Genomic DNA, 23,778 nt, shown 5'->3' with positions numbered 1-23,778 from the left:
TGCTTAAAGAAAAAAAAGAGAGTAATTATTAACAGCATTGTCAAAAAAAAAAACTATTGAGAGAGAGAAACAATCACAGAGAGATGAACACTTAAGGCAAAGAGAAACAATCAGTGAGAGTGTGAGATTCAGTTATTGAGCCCAAGAACGTTACATGCCTTGATTATGGTTGGGGAACCGACCACTTTTAAAACTCCTCCCTCTTTCTTTCTCTCTAATGCCGCTGTTGTTGATCGTGAACCCCATTTCATAGCAAGTGTCCACCCTTTAACTCTGGCTTAGTAGTATAGCATAGATATAAATATAGATATCATGTCTTTTTAACCTACTAGTTGGATTACGTACGTTGCATGTAGAAATAAAATAAGCGATCACGTTTAATAATGTAGCATAGATATAAATATAGACAACATGCCTTTTTAACCTGCTAGTTGGATTACGTATATTGCATGTAGAAATAAACTAAGTGATCACGTAAAAAATAATGTAAATATGCATGGAGAGTATATAGAAACATAATTAGCATTCACGTGAACGATCACACGAACCTTGCAATATTTCAATGCTACCATTATTAGCATTTCGAAAGCTCAACTCTATTTTGTAATGGTGAGGTTCATATAAAACATCCTCTTTATACAATAAAAGTACAATGCACCTCTAAATTTTATCACGATGTGTAGTTTCATTTTTTAAAAATCTTATAGCTTGAAAATCTATTTTTCAAAATATAAAAAAGGGATAGATCGAGCATATTTAAAAACACTTGAAAATAAACAATTCAGATAGCTCGTTATGTAATGTATTATTTTTGAGATTTAGTTTTTTTTCTTCATATTCATGCATCTAAATGTCAAAATAATTAATTGGAGGGTCTTAATAGTGCAACACTCTCTTCTAGAAGATTCTTTTTGGTGCACTGCACTTTTAATAGTATAAAGCAGCAACCTTATATAAACTTTTGCCTTTTGTGGTGCGCCTCAAAACATTAACGGACGGTCCTGATTATCTAAAATCAATGGAGCCTTCTTTTATTAGCCGTTAGGTGAGAGATGTTCCGGTCACCGTTCCTTCTGAAACGCCTCGCACGTGTGTCAGAGTAACAGTAACGACGAGTCAGTACCCAATACCAACTCTGAAGTCACTCCTGAATTTCATTGTAATATCGGGAGTACCCTTACGGTCGCGGCGCCCGCCAAATCAGTTATAGAGAGAGAGAGAACCACCCTGTCAAAGCTTGTTTTAGAGAGAGAATCGCTTGTTTTAGAGAGAATAGCTTTAGCTTGTCTTAGAGAGAGCAAAGACGCGATAAATTAGAGAGAGTTATTGCTTCATACATTGTTTTTGACAGAGACGCGCCATAAAATCTGCGTTCACTGGTTTTTATTCATTTTCCCTCTCTATAATAAGGAAGAAATTCGCACTAATCTCACTGCTGAAGAGCCTTTCTCTGTCTCTCTCTGCTTGGAAACCCTAAGAAGAATCCGTGGTAAGTTCACTGTATATATCTTTTTACTTTGTTCTTACTTTTTTTCATTTTTTTATTGGAGTACATCTCTCAAAATGATTCATTTTTCAATTTATCTGCTGAATTGTGCTTGGTTTGATGGGGCCCCAAAATTTGAAGACTCAAATCATTTGCTCAATTGCACTGGCTTTGATGCTCTTGATGATTTTCACTATTGTTTTCTACATAAATTCGCGTTTATTTTATGAATGAGAGAGAGAGAGAGAGAGCGGGGGAGCCTTGATGGTTTTGTTTTTAAAGTGTATTTTGTTTTGTGGTTCACGTGTTGGAGTGAGCAGGTTTAGACTGCATCCAGGAATGGTGAGTTAATTTTAGGTTAAGTTGTTGCACCTTAGAGAGAAGATGAATTTTTGCACTTTTCGTGGATGAATAGATTGCCAGTTTGGTTTAAAATTTAAATTTTACTGTATCTTTTATGAAATTAATCTTGGATGATTTGCATGTGAAATTGTTTGGATAGAAATTAGGTTCAGAAAACACAAAAAAGTAAAAATATGAATCAAAATACTGGAAGCTTATTTTGTAGTTGATCTCTCTCTACGGTTATATCTTTTGAGATTCGTTTTCCTCAAATAAAATCTCTTTTGAGTCTCAAACATTTGGAATCCTTTACATATTATGCATCAAATCTGATGCTTTTGGAATCCTTTACATATTATGCATCAAATCTGATGCTTTTGAGTTTAAATCTTAAGTATTTCACATAGATGAAAATGGTTGATATCAATAAGCATATTGGGTGTTAAGTTTCTTACAAAAAGCTTGCCTTGCAACAAATAAATCCTCCTGTAGGATATGGGCTTGGTCTTGACTGGTTAAGATGTGGACGATTTTAACACTATGTCCCTAGCTCAAATCCTACCACTAACCCCCTTTAATTGGAGCATGTATCACTGTAACCTCCTAGGGTTATATCGAGATTGAAGTTCAACTATGTTGACGTTCTCTTGTACATCTGTGTTGAGATCAATTGAGTGTTGTATGGATATTTCTGGATATGCATGTTGCATGATACTTATGTGCATGAATAAAGCATGATATATCTGTTTAATGCATTTTTTCAGTTCTTTTTAGGGACTTTTAAAGAATTATTGGTTTCTGAACTTATCTTTTTTACTGTGCATTTGAGTTTTTATAGGTGCTGAATTTAGTTTGCTCATAACTTGTGTGGATACTCGATAGGGTTATGAAAAGTGTCATCAATAAAATTTTGTGGACTCTTTAAACATCGTTGTTTGACTTTGAAGTAATGCAACTTCAAAGATGAATGAAAAGGAGGGAGAATACAAGGAATTAGAAGATTCTGTAACTCGCGAAGAACAAAAGGAATTAGGGAACTCTAAAATTGATGAAGGACAGAAGGAAATAGAAGAGTATGAAAACGGCAATGAGCGAAAGGAACTAGAAGACCATGAAGATGGCAAAGAAGAAAATGAATTTGATGATGGTGAAGGAGCTAACGATTTAGAAGGCTATGATATTGGCAGAAAACAGCAAGAACTAAGGGACTATAAAATTATCGATGGACACAAGCAATTGGAAGGCAATGAAAACGGCAACGGATGGAAGCAGTCAGATGACTCTACAATTGACAAAGAACAAAAGGATGTAGAAGACTCTGAAATCGTCAACGAAGAAGAGGAATTAGAAGACTTAGAAAATGGCAAAGAACATGAGGAACTGGAGGACTCTGAAATTGGGACTGACTCATTTGTTGAAGATTCTGATGACGATGAACCATTTATCTCTGAAAATGAAAGTGATTTGGATGTTGAGGTATAAATGCCCATGAATTTATGGAATAATTTCTTTTAGCCAATAAATTCTGACCCGATAAAACTTCAAAATAGTATATTTTTTGGCAGATTGTACATATCAAAAGAAAACCTGTCTTTTCCATCTTTTAGAGTAGGGTCTCCACATGTGAGGCCCTTCATTAATTAGGACCCATTAACCGCTTTAATTTGAGTTTCGGTTGAAAACCATGTATGTTAAGGAAGGGATTTTACTAAAACGCTCCGATATTTTCTCTTGGATTGTTCATAGGGGATTCGAACCTGGGAAACAGTGTTGCAATAGTTGATGTTGGAATAAATTAAGAGATGAGATTAAGTACATGATGATTAATTATTATTTGAATGATACTTATATATATATATAATTATGTATATAATTAAAAAGTCATTTATAGTAGAGAAATGTCCATTTGTTATTATATTTTTTCCAGAAAAGGAAAACCCAAGTCACTAATTTTGGAAAGTGTCCAAATGAAACCCTAATATGCAAACTTTAAGCTCTTTTAATAATTATATAACAATCGGTACATGGACAGATGTATTTTTACCATGTACTTTGGGGAAGCCAATGCAGAAACTGATTGCATTGGCAAATTTGTGGTATGGTTCAAGTTTGTTTTTTTCTTGGAAGGGATTGTCGAGATGGTACCTTGACATTCTCTGGCCATTCTGCTCCTTTTGGACTTCCCAAAATTTTTTAATACAATTTTACTTGTTAAAATTCAAATAAAGAGGGCCATTTAAAATTTAAATATATCAATATGAGCAGGACATTTTAAAGAAAAGCCATTCTATAATGGGTGTAGTATTAAAAATTTTATTTTTGCAAAAGGTGCCTTTTTGCAGTTAATGTTTCTTCCCTGAAATATGATGGGCCTCACATAAGGTGGCCCCTGCAGGAACAAGGAAAACATTGGTTTTATTTTGAGATTATACTGTGTCAAAATATTTTCATTTTAAAATTTTCTCATAATTTTCCATTATTAGTAGGGGGAAGTATTCCATGCATCGGTGGTATCTGTAAACATTTGATAGGCCAAAAAGACATGCTCCTTTATTGTTAAAAACTACCACAATGCTTGTCTGTTACAGTCAAAGGCAATTTTGGATTGCGTATCACCAATTGCACTTATTGCTTTAAGCTTGAAGCTGGTTGTGGAAAGTACTTTATTGGTTGCAATGATAATCTGATATAGTAGTTACATTTTGGAACCTAACATGTGTACCAAGTTATGATTTTCGGCTGTTCTATATTTTCTTACTACAAGTCATTACCGTATTAATTTAATGTCAGAACAGCTGGAAAATCATAAGTAGGTGAACATGTTAAATTAAAAAATGTAATTATACTCCATATTATTATTGCAGCCCTTGTAGGATATTTTCCTTTATACAACTTATTATAAGAGTATGCTTACTTTTTTCAATTTCTCTGGGGTTGCTTCATGTGTGATCTACATGAAGGCTGGCTGGGGGGCCATACTGATATCTGTTGATTAATTCTTTGCTAGGCACCTTTGACCGATGCAGAAATTGAGGAGCTGATTAATGAATTTCTGGAAGTTGAGAGTAAGGTATTATATTTTTGTCTATATCCTTTATATTTTTGTCTATATCCTTTCTTTCTATTTTGCTTGTTAGGTTGAGAAATGTATTTCTTTACGTGATATTTAGGCAGCAGAGGCTCAGGAATCACTTGAAAAGGAGTCACTCGCTCAAGTAGAAAATGAAGTCAGGTTTGAGTTGTCCGAAAAGTTTCGTGGAGATGATGTGAGTTTTTTAGCTCTTTCAAGCTTGCTGCTAAGTGACATTTGGTGCATACTGAAGACCCTCTGTCATTTATGCATTTGTTATTCCATATGCAGTTGGAAAAGGCTGTCTCAGATGAAATGGAGACATACAAGGGAGAGTGGGAGAGACTGCTTGATGACTTGGAGACACAGAGTGCCCTTTTATTGGTATGCTTCCTTCTTCTCTATATTGGTTCCTCTGTTATCTTTTGCTTTTACTTGGTGTTTCCATCTTATATTTAAACATAGCCATATGCAAGCATTTAGTTGTGTTTGTACATGTGAGCATCGATGATTAGTAGAAAATAATGTTTGAAATAATAATTTAGTAAATCCAGAAAGCTCCTTGCATTGATTATCTTAAGCTTGAGACATGCATATGAGATGATGGTGGTGTGCAATTTAAAATAAGACTGTAAATCGATGAAAAGTGCTCAAGGGTAGAGATTGATTGTAGCTCAAGGGTATTCCTCCATTAAAAAATGTTAATTCTTAAAGATGCTACCGCTATTCTTTATTATGCTAATATGACATTCAACAAAATTTTGTAATATGCTGTAACTTATGGGCAAAGGATACTATCTGACATATGAAATCATGCTACGTAAAAAAAAAAGACATGTGTAATCATGCTTTGGCTAAAAATTATGTTATGAACATTTATTGATTGTTATGATCATGAATGACAGGAACAACTTGATGGCGCGGGTGTTGAGTTACCTAGTCTTTATAAATGGGTTGAAAGTCAGGCCCCTGAAGGTTGCAGCACAGAAGCTTGGAGAAAAAGAATTCAGTGGGCAGGTTCTCAACTAACTAATGAGATTGCTGAGTCAATTTCAGGTGCTGAAAATTATCTGCAGGCTTGTCGACCTGTAAGAAGGTACTCTATTGTTCCCATGAGTTTTTGTTTCTTGTGTAGTTACTTAGTGAAAGAACCTTGTTCCTATATTAAATACTTGTTCTTGGAACAGGCATCATGGCAAATTATTGGAGGAAGGTGCAAGTGGGTTTCTCTCAAGAAAACTGGCAACCAATGACAATAAAGATTCCCTGAACGAAAATGCCGAGAAGGATTGGAACTCAGTTAACGAGATTCTCCATTCTCATAATCTTCCAGGGGAAAGTAATTCCTTTGGTAGCAAGAGTTATGCTTCTGTATATTTGGCCAGTACTCCTTTGCAGGCAGCAAATATGGGGCTCAATTTTCCTGGAGTTGATGAGGTATCATTGGTCAGTCTGCAATTGGTCATTCTGCAATTTGTTATTCTTTTATTCCCTACCTTTGGTTCGTATACATGTTTGTTTCTTGCACTGCAAACGGTTGCCATAGCATTAGATTATTTACTTTCACATGTTCATGCCGGCTAGCTTTGGAAATTGCAATGTGATTATATATATTTATGATAAAAAACTAGTCTTTCACTTTGACACTGGTTGACTCATGGTCTGTTAACTTCTTTTAGCAGCTTTCGACCGAAATATTTGCAGAGAATATTTTTCTTTTAAAAACAAGGAAAAAGTTTATATGGGGCGTCAACCTTATAAAACGAATGCTTGGGCACCAAACATCTTTGTTAATGTTCTCTGTTCTATCTGCCCTCTTTTAATGTGGTATTTCCATTGTGGAAGCACTATTTAACACTTATTTGGTTAGTGTTGTGTATAGACAACACTGTGCTCTTATCATTTTTTTTATGTGACACTATGCATAGAGGGCCTGAAGATAAAATCACCACCTCCAAAGTTTGGCTGAATTAAGTAAAAAAAAGAAGTCTAAAGTTCTTTTGTTGACTGGCATTACCATCCAAATGTCCATAAGGGAAAGATATGGTTCAATAATTTCAATTTAACCACCTATACCAGCAATGTCATCTGCTCAACCATCAAACCTCTATTTGTACTTTCCCATCATTGGACTATTTTTTATGGTCTGCAATTTCATCTCCATCCTAAGTTTTGGTTTACTACCATTTGTTGGATTTTCTATCGTCTAGACTTGTGTGTGGTACTACACCTAAAGCATTTGGCACACCTTTTATAATTGTTCATGATTGTTGAGGATTAGTTTGCGATAAACTATAACATCTCATTTGGTGCTCTTTAAGTCATGATTGCATTATGTCATTGCATTTCATACGTATTTCTTTTTTATTTTCTTTTTGGCTTTCATATGGTAGTTATGTTTTTTTGTATTCTCTTCATTTAAGTCATATGTCTTGCTGCTTTTGCACATACCTTGTTTTGTTCCTGGAGATTCTTGGGATCTGCTGGTTATAACTAATTTACGTCAGGTGGAGGAAATAGATGACATTGAGAACTGCTCCAGAGATCCTTTTTATGCAGATGCAGTGGCCAATGAAGATGAAACAGGTCTTACTGATGAGCAAAAGAAGAAGATTAGGAAGGTGTGTATTAAAGCATTTGCAAAGGTCTACAATAACTTTTTCCCCTTTTTGTTCTATATATTTTTCGTAGTTGTTGACCAGAAATTGTACGTTAATGCCAACTTCAAACAAAATGCACCTTGTATGGTGATTCTCAAATACAATTGCACCTTATATGGTGGTTGTTCCATGCACTTCTAATGGATCCCTGATTTTTTTGGCACTTCCTTGGTTTGCACATGAATTCACCATATCTTTCTCTGATAGTGATGTGTTCTCGATAGATGGTATCCTTGTCATTGTTGGCTCCCATCGTACTGCCATCATTTCCTGCTGACTGCATATCACTTTTACAGTTGTTACCCTGTGTTGCTTGTAGTCACTTTTACACCTGACCCAGTCTCTAAATGAGGCCTCCCAACCAGAGAATCCATGACATATTTCTGGGTTAAGCCCCAAGGAGAATGTGCATTATGAAGCACTTTACCCAGCATGTAGGAGGTGCTCTAGGAGGGTCGAATGTGAGCAGAGAGCGGAGAAATCTCCTTCTCTGATGCACTGAAACACAGATACGCATGTATAATATATTAAGCACGTAGCTCTGTTGATATTATTCTTGGAAACCTTTGCAATCAACATGCCTTCTTTTTCTTTCTTCCCTTCTTCTTTGGCTGTACATAGTTTAATTGGATGGCAGCCACGTACTGTTGACTTAATTGCCTCTCACTTATTGGTGGAGGTTAAGTTTTATGGTAGCCTCTAGCCTTCTCTTTCTCTCTTTTATACACGCTCTCTGCCTATCCCCCTGACCACGTAGAGCATGTGCTATAGGGGAAGACGGAACTAGGTTCAGATGATTTATGGCTGGTGGTTTCAAGTAACATTTACAGTGAAATATGCGTAATTTTGAAAATCAACTGTCGTATTCAATTAGTTGGAACTGTTTGTTTTTAGTTTTTTGTTTTCTTATAGACATTCCTTTACTTTTCTCATGAAAATTCCTCTTGTAAATATTCTCATAAACATACTTCCTTGTAATATTCATGATAATATGACAACTAAAAATAGAGAAATTCATACTATATTTCTCATGTGACTTAACTTTTGCTGAAGTAAAATAGTTTTTACAGTTGTTTACTACCTGAGTTGGTTACTTCTTGTGCATTTCTCATGCAGTTGTGATTGTCAGGGAGTTACCCTAGACTATGAATGTTTTAATTCTTTCATTCTCTTGTTTAGGTTAAAGAAGAGGAAGATGCAATCTTCACCTTAAGGCTGCAAAATCGTCTGAAACAGAGACGGCATAGAACTCATAAAACAAATCAGGTGGAGTACTGTGAGTTGCTACTTGTAAAGGTTCCCATTCGGTACTATTTTTCGCTCACGGTCATTGGCATATTGTTGTGGGAGTTCTTTTCCTGTTTGATGCATTCCTTGTTCTCATAGGATACTTGTACATTAAAATTCATATAACCCAGCAGGAAACACTTATCAGATTGGTTTGAGTTGCTTGAAATGCATTCTCACATAAATACACAACTGAATAAATAAACAAAATGTATTTAATTCCAATGTAATTTGGCTCTTTGGTTGACTTATTCTTTTTTTTGTTTTTGGTTGGGACCAGGACACTCTGCTTAAAGAGACTGGGTCAGGTGTTCACAATGATTTCAGGGTGTGTGTCCCCTCTGGGGAATGTTCCGCGAAGGATACTGGTAGGTAACATTTTTTTTTATGATATTCATAAAGAACTAAAAATGACATGATTTAATGTTTCTGATCAAATCTGATGGCAGTGAGGGTTGCTGATTTTGCAGATTCTGCTGAGCTCCATGGGGAAAAGATGGCGGTTGAAGGTGTTCCTTCAGTGTCTGCAATTCCTGCCTCTATTTTGTCCAAACGTTCCCATGATAGTGGAAACCATGAAATTGACACTAAAAGAAGTCGAACTGTAATAATAGATAGTGATGATGAAATGGATGTCGTGGAGCAAACAACATCCACTAATGTGTTGAATCCTAGCATCAATCCATCAAAGGTTTCTGAACATTATCGCTGCAGTGCCTGTTCTGACATCCTAAATGCTTCTAAAGTATGCAGACATCCCCTCTTGGGAGTCATTATTTGTGAAAATTGCAAACTTGTTATAAATAGGAGATCACCTCGAAAGGTACATATATCTTAACTAATTTTCTTCTTGAATGACTGATTTATTGAGTTTCTTCTTTAGTTTTTCTTTTGTTAAGTGCATAATGTGTTTGGTGGTTCAGGACCCAGATTGCTCTGAATGTTACTGCGGATGGTGTGGAAAGGTAGATGACTTAATTGGCTGTAGATTATGTGCAATGCTGTTCTGTGCAAGATGTATAGGTCGGAATTTCAGCAAAGAAAAACTGGAGAGAGTGCGGTCTTGTGGTTGGGAGTGTTGTTGCTGTGCCCCCGACCAGTTAGAACAGCTCGTCTTGGAATGTGACAATGCATTGAGGGTAAGCGACAATGTCGCTTCCTCCTCTGGTAGCGACTCAGACTTACCTCAAAGTGTTGTCGATATTCAACTCAGGTACAAGTCATATTTGAGTTTTGCTTGAAGCACAAAACTTTCTGTTCACTGCTTCTTGTAATGGATCAGGAGTGTAACACAATGTACATGACCAGGGCTTGATGATGATTGATTCTTGGGATTTTTTTGTATATTCTGTTCCAAAATATGAATTTAATTTGTTAGCATTTGTTTGTTTTGAACTTTCAATTATTGTATTAAGTTTTTTTGATGTTTCAGCTAGAATGGATTCTTAACTTTATAAACAATGAATTGATGATACAACTGATTTTTTTAGAAGCAATTGTTTTGTTTATAGTTTTATGTTGCTGGCTTCTATATGTTGATTAACATTGTAGTGAACTCCCTTAGCTGAAGTCATCTGTTTCCTTTTGGCGTCCAGCTATAAGAAAAAACTGAAAAAATGGACAAGAAGGATACTTGATGATACTGAACTTGGAGAAGAAACAAAACAAAAAATTGCAATCGAAAAGGTTTGTTTGATAATTAGTTGAAGCTTATGTTTCCTCGAACTATTATACGACTTTCTGTATGATTTGTGATGCCTTCTTTCTCATGACTACAATTCTGATAGGAACGCCAAGAACATCTTAAGTCATTGCAAGAACAGTTTGCTTTTAAAACATTGGGTAAGAGTGCTGCAACTTGCAATGGTAATGCGGCAGACTTTGCTGGTGAAAAAGTCCTGGGTGATGCAGTAAAGGGTTTTATAATGAATGTGGTCAGAGAGGAAAATGAGGAACCTGTGAGGGTACCCCCGAGTATATCTGCACACTTGAAGCCTCATCAGGTATCTCCTATACATTTTTTTTGAGGGACAAAAAAGATTTTCTTTATAATGGTATCGCCTGTACATTGTCAATTGAGAAATGATTAACACTGTTTAGTTTCTACAGTTGATGTGTAATTGTATTATTATTACCTTCTCTTGTTCCTTCATTGACTTGAGCATAGATATTCTATTTTCTGAATATTTTGATTGTTGAACTCTTTCTATTGTTCGCTGAATACTGTCCCAGTTTTCTTGTTAGGAGAGGCGTCTTATTATTTTTCTGTTGATTGATGGTGCTAGTTATTTTGGATGTACTCTAATTGGAAGATCATGCATTATACGTATGTTATGAGTATCTACCTGAGATGAGATCAGTTGTTGTCATGTTTGAAGAACTGCATTGTGTTTGTTATTTTGTGGATCTCAATAGTTCTGTCAAAAAATTTCTTATGATAAAGTTTGTCCATTTGAGTGCAGATTGGAGGGTTACGATTTATGTGGGAAAACTGCATACAATCTGTCAAAAAGATAAAGTCTGGAGATAAAGGCCTTGGTTGCATTCTAGCTCACACTATGGGTCTAGGGAAGACTTTCCAGGTTTGCTGTCTATTTGTTAGTTTGCTGCATAATTGTTTATGTCCTTTTTTTTCCTGCACTTGTTCTAACATTACTTAAGCATGCTTATCCTGAAAGTTCCCTGGTGATTATCTGTGAGAGAACATCTTCCACAATGCTTGTATTGTTCTTTAGCTATGTATTTTGAATTGAAGTTCATTTAGGTAACTTGGGCTTCTACTTGTGTACTTCTGTCCATTTTTAACTCCATTCTTTAGTGCCTCTTGTTCTTCATGTTGTCACATATAAGGTCATGGGGTTTCAAAGGTTAACTATGATAAAAAATATTTTTATCCAAGAAATGTAAAGCGAAGGTACCCTAGAAATTTGCACTGATGACCACAAAGATCATATTTAAGCACGAATACTTTTTAACCATTTAGAGCAATATCATGCCTGGGGTTGGTAACATTTTACAATACATGTCTCAGCTTTATATACAGGTTTCTATTTATACTTGCGCACCATTAGCATTCCTTTTAGGAATTTTTAAGTATTCTTTGTGTGGAGTTATTGGGACCTAGAACAGCTGCTTGTAAATCTACTCTTTCCCCACACAATATACTAGGAACTAGGTTTAAGTCAAAGATCTCCATTACCACTAAGTTTCAGCTCAAACCCTCTACAGAAATTTAACTTCGCTTCCTTACTAGATTATGTGAATGCACTCGTATATAGTTTAGGTTGGACCTCTACTTCTATATTGCTGAAGAATGTGCGCATGCATTCTACCATTATAATATGACCTGCCCTTTTTAAATTGGGAAATTCATCAAAATACTCATAAGAGATGGATGTATTTAGTATTTTTCCCATTTACTAGATTATGTGAATGCACTTGCATATAGTTTAGGTTGGACCTCTACTTCTATATTGCTGAAAAATGTGCGCATGCATTCTACCATTATAATATGACCTGTCCTTTTTAAATTGGGAAATTCATCAAAATACTCATAAGAGATGGATGTATTCATTCAGCATTTTGCCCATTTGCTACTGTTCCAACTCAAGGCCATGTGTTTTTTTATGGGTATTTTGAACTGAAATCAAAAGATATGGGTGAAGTGTTGAATAGTAACAGAATCCATTATCCTTTTACAATTTGTTTGTTTGTTGGATATAGGAACATGTAATTGATGGGTGCCATTGTCTGAACCCTAGTAAGGGATGTACGATTTCAAAATTTGCTTAACTATGTGGCATTCTTCTGATTGCTCCTTTCTTTAGATTCATACATGACCTTAGTGGAAATTTTTTCTTTGTTCCTTCTTTATGAATTTGTGCATATCATGGTTTGGACAAGGAGATGGAAAACACTGAAGCCTTATTCAATATCTGAAACTGCTTATATAATTAGGATTCTGTTTGTCTCAGGATACTTGTCTTGGCATGAGTCTTACAATTATTGTCCCAGTTTGACTGAAAGTGTCTTGTCTTGAGCTGTTTGTTTGTCAAAATAGATGCTGTCTATGGTGATGTGATGGTTCTTGGGCTTTCTTCTGTTGCACTTATAGCTTACTAGTCATTTTTTTTGGTCTCTATTGATTTGAAAATTTCCAAGTTAAAAAAGTCGGCCGCCCAGGCAGCTAGGAGGCCTCACTGCTTCGCCTTGGTCTGTATCTGCCTGAGCGGCTGGGAGGCATTACCCTCCTGCCCTGGGCCTATACAGCCCAATGTGGGACTGGCCATGGGTGGCCAAGTAATTGCCCAGGGCTTCGCTTGGGCCGGCATTGGGCTCTTTTGGCGAAGCCTGAAATGGGCCTTACCAAAAGGGTAAAATTGTTGTTTTTCCCCCTTGAAAAGGAGGGAAATTGTACTTGGAGGGCATTTTGGCCCCAAAACCCAAGAAAACTTGATTTATGCCACAAAAACTATTTTTTTTATTGTTTCATATTTTCGTGAATATTGTGTTATGTTATACTTTTTTTTATCATTTTCTTGTATTTGTTCTTGAAGTTTGCTTTACATTTATGATGAAAATTCATGAGTATTTTGTTTTAAGGTTTCCTATTTTAGTGATGATGATATATTTTTGGCTATATTTCTAATTTAAAATGCAAATTTTAAAATTTATCATATATTTCTGGCTATGTTTCTAAATTATAATGCAATTAAAATTTATCATATATTTCTCCCTAGGTTTCTAATTTATAATGCAAATTTGAAAATATTACTCTTTGTTTGGCTGTAAATAGAGTAATGTTCAAATTTATAGCCAAACCTACTATAATATTTCAAAATTTATTGCCAAACATAGAGTAATATTTCAATTTTTTTCAAAATATGTAATATATTTCAAACACCCTCCTTCCTTTCTTTTTGCACAGTGCCGCCCACCTCAGGCGGCCCCCCAACCGCCCCAGCGATTGGGACCCCCTACCTCCATTGTCTTCTTGAACATTAGAAATTTGTTAGTAGTATCAGTGAGTTGGAAGAAACTTCCTAACAATATCACGAGAAAAGGATTTCATATATCATCGTAAGCATCATGAGCATGCAGTTTATTGTTCAATTCCTCCATTATTTGCTTTTACTGTTTGATGCAAACTTTTTTATTTTATGTTGGGCATGGAGTTTGAGAGACCAGCTGGTATGGAAGTTAACTTGTTTATTTAAATTAGTATTGCATAATAGTGAATTATTCTCCATAGTGGATTAAATGAAAAATTTTGAATTTCAAAATTGTTCGATTTTCTCGTTTATATTGTTGGACATTTGAAATTTCTTTGTGCAGGTCATTGCCTTTCTTTATACAACAATGAGGAGCATTGATCTGGGATTGAGAACGGCACTGATAGTCACTCCAGTAAATGTGTTACACAACTGGCGTCAAGAGTTCATTAAGTGGAGGCCAACAGAACTAAAGCCTTTAAGTGTATTTATGCTGGAGGATGTTTCTAGGTTTTCTTTCTTTTCTTGAAATTTTTATACCAGTAGCTCCTTATCTTGACCCAGAGTTCTGCCAGAAAAAAGCTTCTTAGATTGCTAAACATTTGCCATGGATCTCAGAATGTTTTTCAATTTCCACAGGCATGGATTGTACTTTAGTGATTTGTAGGAAGACCATCATCTTATTCTTCCTGTACTATTTGTAGTTTTCTATTTCTCATTTATAATCTTTAGATATTCAATTCTGATTCAAAGATTCTTGTGTTGGCAAATGAAATACACTGTAACCATGTTGGTTCTGTAGTGTACAGAAACACCTGACATCTTTTTCTTGTCAGGGATTACTCCCAAAGAGCTAGGCTCTTAGCGAAATGGAGAAGGAAAGGTGGTGTATTGTTGATTGGTTATGCTGCTTTTCGGAACTTATCTTTTGGAAAGAATGTCAGGGACCGGAATGTCGCTTTTGAGATATCTCATGCATTGCAGGTATAGTTTGTAGTTCCTGAATGCTGATACCGTTCTTTGTCCTGTGTGTATGCTCAGTTTTACTGTGTTCAATAGTTTCTTGCATCCTTGTTCTTCATCTGTGTGCTCATTTTTTTGTGGTGTTAAATTTTTCCTTTCCTTGTTATTACTTTATGAATAGGGCAGGGAAGTCCACAAATGTTACTAGTGAGGTAGGGAGAGAGGAAGAGGAAAATTGAGTCCAGAAAATGTGTGTAATGAAAAAGCAGGACATCAGAATAAGGGAGTCAACTCTGAGATTAGTTTCTGCGACTCATGAATTTCTTACAGATGTGCTCCAAATGAATGAAAGGGAGTGTGGATAGGGACTGGTGCTCGTTTAGAAGTTATCTCGTTATTGTCAGGAGTATGGTTGTCTTTTAATTTACTAAATAAAACTTTGATATATATGTACAATTCAAGTTCAAAAACGGACTTAACCATTTGGCTTGTAACACATTTATTACAATATAAAAGATGTATTCCATTTTTGTATCATTCATATTGCATAGCACACAATGCTGATACTATAACATAAAATGTATGTCATGGTCCGACATCTTGGAGGGTTTATTTTTATACACACAATAATCATTAGCATGAGAAAGTTGAATCCCCTTCTAAATTTATGGTGTGTAACACTTAAAATAGCCAGGAATTCTAAACTAAAACAGAAAAACCAATATAAAATATGAATAAATTTGGATTACAAAAGTGAGAATGAGAAGTTGAGAATAAGCTAAAGTAATTTAATGATATTTTGAGATGGAGAAACGGAGTGAGAGATCAGAAATAATATGATATGGTATAACAGAAGGTGCTTTAGGGAAGTAGAGAATTTGTTATTGGGGCTTTTGAGGAGTACATTGATCCATTAAGGTTTTCCCTGGATCAATGTTTCCTAAAAGGTATAAGTTTTGGCTTATTATTGAGAAATTACAATAGAAGTAGTGTTATTTCTTGTGATATTTCAGAGAGCGAATTTGACGAGGCTACTTCACGTAGAGGGAGGAAGAAGTCCTTATGTAATGATGTTTTTTCTTCCCAATAATGGAGCTTGAATGTCGATCTCTATTATGAGAATGGCTGTTTGTGTTTCTGCAGGGTTTTCATTCATTACCCAATTAACTGGAGACTTTTACTGTTGATAAATTAGGAAAAAGAAACTACTAAGATAAAAATCTATGCTGTTGCCCCCCAGTGCCCTAACTTCTGAGCCTAGGGCTTGAACCTGAGAGCCATAGATCTTAAATGGGCACTGCTTAAACTTACCACTTACCATCTATGAATCCTTTAAATAAAACAAAAATGTTATTTGAGGTCGTCATTTCCCATTAATTAATCCTTAACCGTTAAGTAATTTGAACTTGCACAGATATAAAATAGGATGTTATCATTTCCTTCCATTTTGAGTCCATGAATAGAAAAGTAATGCAGACTGTAAATGCCGCTAAATTCGTGCATCATAAATGTGCATGGATCAACTGCTTAAAGTTTATTTTTTCCATGAATAAATCCGCAGCCTAGGGTTCACACTTATTTCATGTATGGAGCTTGTGGGGTCCCATCAATCCTTCTGATTTTTGCAGTCCAAACTTTCTTTTAGATACAATTACTTTCCTTAAAAGCTTGAAAGAATAGGAAGACAGCATGATATTATTGGAAAGTCTTTGAAGAGCTGCTCATACAAGTCACTTTGTAATAAAGTGTGGATTTGTGCTAGTTTTTGTATGTGTATATATGTATGTGTATGTGCATGATGTGCATAGATAACAAAATGAAAGTTCAAAATATCTCTTAGAAGTTGGAGTTTATTTTCAAAAATTATTAAACGACGAACACAATGGGAACATAACAGTAGAAGGAACGGTTGGCATAAATTAGGGCGGAGGTCATAGATACATTCGTAGGATTAGGATATTGGAAGTGAAACATAGATACATTCGTAGGATTAGAATATTGGAAGTGAAAGACACTTTGAGAGATGAAGATAGGAAAGGCTTTAGGACTATATGGTTTCCCTGTAGAGGTTTGGAAGTGTATGGGGGAGACCGACATTGTTTGGTTGCAGTGTTTTAAAATGCAGGATGCGGCCGTAGATGTGGCTTGATGCGGTCCGGATGTGGGTGCATCTCCGCAATTCGATCAATAAATATAAAAAATTCTAAAAAAATAGGTTAATGCAAAGAAAAAATATGGAGGTGATATATGTGATAGTAGGTGTTATTTATAAACTCCAAAAGTATCAGCTGTCGCCTGTCGAAGATGATGTATTCACTATCCACTGATAGAAACTAGAAGCTTGAAACTAGCTTCATAAAACTTTCAACAACCATAAGCACAAAATTTACAACCACAAACTTTAAAGTTACAAAATATAAAATAGAAGTCTATGAAGATTAAGGAGTTCAAAAGTCAAGCTCAAGAGTCAATACAATCATCATCATTTCTCAAGTTTTGAGAGTGAGATTCTAAATTTCAAATTCTAATCAGAGAAGTTATCTTGAGAGTCTCCATGTGCATCATCATCACTATCATCCTTGGCGGCCTCCACGTATTCTTTTTCTTCGGTCTTCTCTGAGTCAGCCTCCTCCTCCTCCTCGACCTTTGGAGCTGATGTGCAACTAGACCCAGCTCTACTCCTTTGAGCTCTAGTGTTAGGCCGTTCTTCTTCATTAGCCGCTATAGCTAGCTCGACATCAAGCCAAGTAAGATCCTCACACTCAAACACATGTTCTATTTGTGGATCCATGGTCCACACACTTGTGCACACACCGTCATTTTCATACAATTCAATAGGGTTGAGATCCATGCGCTTTTGATACCTCTCCCTAAGCTCCTCATTATACCGCACATAAACCAAATCATTCAACTTCTTCTGCCCCAACCTATTTCTTTTTTTGGTGTGGAGCTGTGGTAGAAAACAAGGAAACAAGCAAAAGTAAAATATGTTATTTTCTTGTTCCTACTTTTACACTTCTTAGATAAGTTAGATTTCAGAAATTGAAATTGAAATTGAAATCCAAGAAATAAGGATTGATGACTTACATGCTCAAATGCACTCCAATCGCGTTCGCAATCAGATGAACTACATGTGAGACTCAACACACGAATAACGAAACGTTGTAGATTTGATGTCTCGCTTCCATATAATACTCACCATGCAGTTGTATAGATATTTTAGATAAATATTTTATCATTTTTATAAATGGAACTATACATAAACAAGTAAAAAATTGTAAAGCAAACAAAACAAAAATTAGAAAGGGTACTTTTGGCCTTTACCTAGATCTGTAGTGTCCCTTTTTCGGGTAACAATCTCTCTCCCAAAGTTTCCCAAAGCTAACTTGAATTTTTAATCAATTCTTGGCGCTGGATCTCATCTTGAATATCTTTGTCAGGGACCAACCTCTCAAGCACATCTAAGAACCCACCATTTATTACACGATCAGACTCGATGGATGAGTGCTTGTAGTGAAGAGATGGATTTAGAAAGTAACTGGTTGAAAGGAGGTGCCTGTGAAGCTGGTTATCCCGTCTCCTTTCAATAATTTCAAGTATAGCCTTACATTTATTTTCATCATCTGTTAAAAGCCTTTTTTATCTCTCCTCTTGCTTTAGTCATTGCCTCATGTATGTAGCCCATAGCGGGCTTCACATCACCATCAGCCAGTCGAAGCATTCTCACTAAAGGGCCAGATACCTCTGATGCAAGATATATTTGATTCCAAAAAGATGTATTCAAAATTATTTGTTCAGCCTTTCTCCATCTTGGTGCTTTGACCACTTACTTTTGACTCCATGGCTCTGAAGCAAATATCGTCCTCGAGGCATTTTTTGGCTTGCATAGGCTTTGAAGAGTGAGAAATGATATGGAAAATCTAGTGATATCCGGTCTCACTGAGTCTCTTTTCTTTGTAAAAGTTCTGGTCATGCTAAGGATTAGGGTGTGACTATAAATAAATCCAACAACAAACATAGCTTTTGAAATCACCCTACTAAATAAAAATGTTGTACCCATTTCCTTAAGCATGAGATTAACGTAATGAGCTGCGCAAGGAGTCCAAAACCTATGCGCCCTCTTCAAAGTAAAATAATGCCCAGCTACAACGGAATTGGCACCATTATTGGTGACAATTTGTACCACATGTTTCTCTCGAAGAAACTCTACAATCTCATCCATTAAGTCACATAAATATATAGCATCATGTGACTTGTCTGATGCATCAACAAACTTAACAAAAAAAGTACCTGTTGGACAGTTAACCAAAAAATTAATGAATGACCTCGACTTCCCATGGACCATCCATCACACATAATAGTGGCCGCATACTTCTCCCACCCTTCTCTTTGAGAAATCGAAATTTTGTTAACATCATATACAACGTCTTTCAATAAGGGCTCCCTAATCTCATGCAGTGGAGGATTAAGTCCTGGGTCAAATTGCTCAATTGCTTGGACCATACATGCAAAACTATTGAGGGTTATGGTGTTAAAAGGGATGCCGTCCATGTAGAACCACTTTGCAATGTACTCACATACCTTCTTCCTCTCTTCTTTCCTGTGTTGATTTTCAATTGTGGTTTGCTTTGTTTTTTTCCTCCTCTCTTGAACCACAATTTTGTGGTCAGGGGTTAAAAAAGCATCTATTGGCCCTTGAGAGGTTTTTTTTTTCCCAACACTACCACCAATATTTATAATCTCTCTCTTGAGATTGGAGTACCCCTTTGCCTCATTGCAACGTTTGATATGTCCTCCTCCTCTTCCTCCTCCTCATCATCATCAAATATTTGCATTTCATCACTTAATTATTTTCTTTTCATTTTTTCTTCTCTTTTTGTTTTCTAAGCTATCCATGTATTTTATAGTCTCATTTTTTATCTCTTCGGTAGCTTGTGGGCATGCTCTTACATTCTAAAAAATATCGGCTAAGTATTCTTTTTGCCAAAAAATGCTCGACATATAAGTACTTCTATAAAGCATACAAATCACACAATTTCAATCTTTCGGATTTTTTAGTTTGACATATTTTCAAGTTGGATCCTAATTACTAGAAGATTGGGAAGAAGACATTGCCCCAAAAAAAATATTAGTGTAGTAGGAAAAAAACTTACCGCTTACTTGAACTCTTGAAGCAATTATCGATTTCTTCTTGGTCATTGAAACCCTTTTGTCAAAACATCACTTAAACTTCCTCAAATCAACACCCAAAAGAAGCAAATCAACAAACAAAACATCAAACAATTCGAAAATCTAAGAACTTCACAAAAACATATTTCCGCAACGTTTTTTTTTTTCGATTTGATTCAAGAAAAGCCATGGATGTGGCTGTATTTTGTTGTTTGGGGGGTTTAATACCCCTCTAAACCCTTTCCCCCCTTTTTCAGGGTTCAAAAGGTCTAAAATACCCCTGCTCGAGGATTTTGTTTTTCACAAAATTGGTGGGTTGCATATGCAGATTATGCGCTATATGTGGTATGCAGGCGCATATGCAGAGAGATGTGGCGCATCTAATGTTTTTTAAAAATGGTCTGCCTAGCGCCTAGGCGTCCGCCTAGGCAGCCTGGACCAAAATACCGCAGGCTCAGACCTAGCCCTACACTGGAGGATGTACCTAGGCGGGCACCCAGGCGGGTCAGGCGGGTGCTCAGGGACGTGGCTTTTTTTTTTCTTAAAAAACCCAAAAGGGAAAATGGGGTAATTTTGAGGTTTAAATAGGTTATGGGGGTTATTTTCAACCCCTAAAGGTAAAAGAAAAGTTCCATAAACCCTCAATCTCTTAGTTATACCTGTTTCTGAGAATCAAAAGTATTTTTTGTGGTTTGAAGAACCTTCCTAAACCTTTTCACTTATTATGAAATATTGAGGGTTGGAGACTATTACTAATGCATATCCTATTAGACTTTTAAATTTTGTATGGTATGAATTTTGAAATTTTGAACAAATTTATTCTCAACATGTGATATGTCATATTTTTGTACATAAAAAAATAAGTTACAATATTTTCAGATGTAATAAATTCTAAAATTGAGACAATTATATGTATATATACTACATATCTATATAACTTGTACAACATGGCGCCAAAGGTTTTGGGGGCCCGCCTAGGCCCTGGGCGCTAGGCCGGCTCCCTAGGGGCTGCCTAGCATTTTTTGAAACCTTGGGCGCATCTCTCCATAGTGCATATGCGGGACCATGCGATGCGCTGGGCAGCGCACAATGCATTTTTAAAACCATGGATACTTCATGCCATTGCCCAAATTATCATCAATGGAGACGCTGGTTGTCATAGGGAGACTTGAATGGGATCTTTGGTGGTAGTTTTGAGTACTTCCATCACCTTGATTTCTCTCAAATCTTATATAGCGTGAAGCTTGTCCAAGTCAAGCTTGACATGGCGCATAACCTGTCCTCTGAGAATGTCCTCACTGCATGTGGCCGCACCCTAAAGAGCATTTCTCTAAGAAATCCCACCTGCAGCTGCACTTATCACTATGTCACAGTATCTTGTGAGAATATTGAAAATCAGGGTAGCCTTCTCGTTTCCATGTGCAATGTGTTATTGTTGTAGAAATAGAAGTGTCACAACCTGTGGTTTTTGTCTCAGCCTGAGGACGTGCATCCCATCGTAGTACAAGCACGTTCAGCATGTTTATGCTGCAACCAGTTAAACAATACTTGATCCTCTTGTGGCAATTTATTGGGCACTCTCTTCTCCTTGTCCACAAATCCACTCTTCAGATTTTCAGGATGGATTAGCCCAATACATGATGAACACCAGCAAAAGTGAACTGAGAAGGTTGAAAAGCATTGGCTTTCACCACTCTAAAGCATTGAAATCCATTTGTGAAGAAGCCCAGTTCAACAAAACCAGAGGTTTGAACATGTTCTGGGCATATTGAGAACTGCCACCAAGGATTATGACAAGGTAGTCTCTTGGTTTCAAGATGCTATTCATCTCCAATCGAAATTTCATACCAATAGAATTCTAGGATATAGCACACACTCAGGTAAAAAGTCGTTTAAATGTCACTCGAGAAAGGAAGCCCCCTGGAACACCTACTAGCAATAATTGGGATGATACCATGCTTCAGGGCAAGTGGTGTATGCCCAATTGGGTCACCCTCAAGAAATGGATCTTGGCTTGTAAATGGAGGGACTGTTGCATACAAATTGAACACAACCACTCTTCAACAGTTACCGTTAGGCTGCTTAAGTTCCATCCCTATGAATGCTTCATATGCAAATCTCATATCTCCTGTCTTTGCACATGTGAGACAAATCTATTGCTATATCGTCATGGGTTTCTAGCCCAAGTTGGCAATCTGCTTAAGCTCCATCTCAATGAATGCTTCATATGCAAATCTCATAACTCCTGTCTTTGCACATGTGAGACAAATCTATTGCTATATCGACATGGGTTTCTAGCGCAAGTTGTCGTTTGTTTTTTTGTTAACTGCTCTTGGCTTCCTTCAAATACCTAATGTCCATAATTTCATTATCCCCTTCCTTATCCATTGAAAATATGACATTTTATCCATCATTTTAATCCTTATGGGTCTATCATCAACCCTTTCCCCTTCTAAAATTTACATAATTTCATTATCCCCTTCCTTATCCATAGAAAAATATGAGATTTTATCCATCATTTTAATCCTTATGGGTCTATCATCAACCCTTTCCCCTTCTAAATCTAATCTCTTTTCCGCAAAATCTAACCATTTTATTGATATTGTACTTTTCACAAAATCCAAAACCTCATATGATACTTGTAAAGAATTGGTGGAGAGTTCCAATCTATGACTTGCTGATTTGGGAACTATTTAATGGGAATATGGTTTCTCATGGTTAGCCTTGGAGAGAGCTCCATAAAGTTTAGGGGACTCTATTTTAATACCTGATTTAGGCTCCCTTTGCTTGGATCTTCTTGTATCATGATGCGAATCATGCGATTCCCACTGCCCATACCCCTATTCCAATCATATCGGCCTTGGGGTGGTAGGTTACCCACTCCTTTTCATGTTCATGCTCTTGTTGATGCCATAGCATATCAAACTCATTTAGATGATGATACGCATCCTAAACCCACTTCCCCACAGCCTCGGGCTCCAATCTCTATAAAAACCCCACGATTTAGATCCAACCCGTAGATCTGTGACCGTTAGGGACACATTGTTGCTTATCTTGCTCATGCAGCAGCTGTGTAATCATTTCCCAAGTCGTCAACTTTCTTGCTCACTCAGATCAGATCCGCATTCCTACGGTCACGACCAGCCATTTTAGTCACTAACTTTCTTGGAACCTTTCTCTAATACCAAATGATGCAAAAAGAAGGTGGGAAATTAAATCCACCCCTTTTCGATCCTCTAACAAGCAAAAATCAACAACAAATAGTAGTAGAATGGCTGTAAATGAAGCCTATGAGAAGAAGCGCTGCTTCATCTTTCTTAAAAAATACTCTTAACAAATGTGAAGTCTCCATGAGGGGAACACCCCACCTAAATACTTAAAAAAAAAAAAAAGAAAAGAAGAAAGAAAAAGAAAAGCAAAAAAAACCTCCCCACCCCTCCCCCAACATAACCTTCTATCCATTCCATCAAAATAGAAAACCCACTAATTCCTCAAAATAGGACTCCTCTTTCTCCTTTCAAAACATATGAAGGCCATCCACAACTTTACAACTTCCAAATTTTTAGGACTTACTATCTCCAACATGGGAAGGAATGCCAATAACTAAAAGCAAAAAAAGGGGAAAAAACAAAGCACTCCATGAAAACAGGAATCCACGCCACTTTTTAAGGACCTTACAAACCCTAGATAGTAGGAAAATTCTCACGCCCAACATATTAGATAAAAACTACTTTTAATCCCCACACTATAATTCCTTAAAATTAAAATTAATAAAGAGTAATAAAAAAGTCAACCCACATCCCTATAAAT

General features: G+C 36.3%; 1 protein-coding gene across 3 annotated transcripts in view; it reads left to right on the top strand.

Annotated features, from left to right (window-relative positions):
• Nucleotides 1–970: 970 nt before the first annotated feature.
• The window catches only part of ATRX (P-loop containing nucleoside triphosphate hydrolases superfamily protein), a 42,578-nt gene continuing 19,770 nt past the window's right edge, over nt 971–23,778 (top strand). The window contains exons 1-17 of one of the 3 annotated variants that reach the window (XM_020673550.2): nt 971–1,489; nt 2,711–3,304; nt 4,836–4,898; nt 4,999–5,094; nt 5,190–5,282; nt 5,804–5,994; nt 6,086–6,335; nt 7,406–7,519; nt 8,738–8,824; nt 9,126–9,213; nt 9,316–9,668; nt 9,769–10,058; nt 10,441–10,531; nt 10,633–10,848; nt 11,308–11,427; nt 14,180–14,346; nt 14,673–14,820. In XM_020673550.2, the coding sequence (XP_020529209.1) occupies nt 2,792–3,304; nt 4,836–4,898; nt 4,999–5,094; nt 5,190–5,282; nt 5,804–5,994; nt 6,086–6,335; nt 7,406–7,519; nt 8,738–8,824; nt 9,126–9,213; nt 9,316–9,668; nt 9,769–10,058; nt 10,441–10,531; nt 10,633–10,848; nt 11,308–11,427; nt 14,180–14,346; nt 14,673–14,820 (2,880 nt within the window). In that variant the 5' untranslated portion in view covers nt 971–1,489; nt 2,711–2,791. Of the gene's footprint in view, nt 1,490–2,657; nt 3,305–4,835; nt 4,899–4,998; nt 5,095–5,189; nt 5,283–5,803; nt 5,995–6,085; nt 6,336–7,405; nt 7,520–8,737; nt 8,825–9,125; nt 9,214–9,315; nt 9,669–9,768; nt 10,059–10,440; nt 10,532–10,632; nt 10,849–11,307; nt 11,428–14,179; nt 14,347–14,672; nt 14,821–23,778 lie in introns of all 3 variants that reach the window. The other 2 variants (XM_006854349.4, XM_088872924.1) reach the window with 2 other exon arrangements.

This window comes from Amborella trichopoda, chromosome 7 (assembly GCF_054954075.1).
Source record: "Amborella trichopoda isolate Santa Cruz 75 chromosome 7, AtrichopodaSantaCruz75HAP2 v2.0, whole genome shotgun sequence".
In the NCBI taxonomy this organism is placed as follows: Eukaryota; Viridiplantae; Streptophyta; class Magnoliopsida; order Amborellales; family Amborellaceae; genus Amborella; species Amborella trichopoda.
This window is presented reverse-complemented; position numbering and strand designations above follow the sequence as displayed.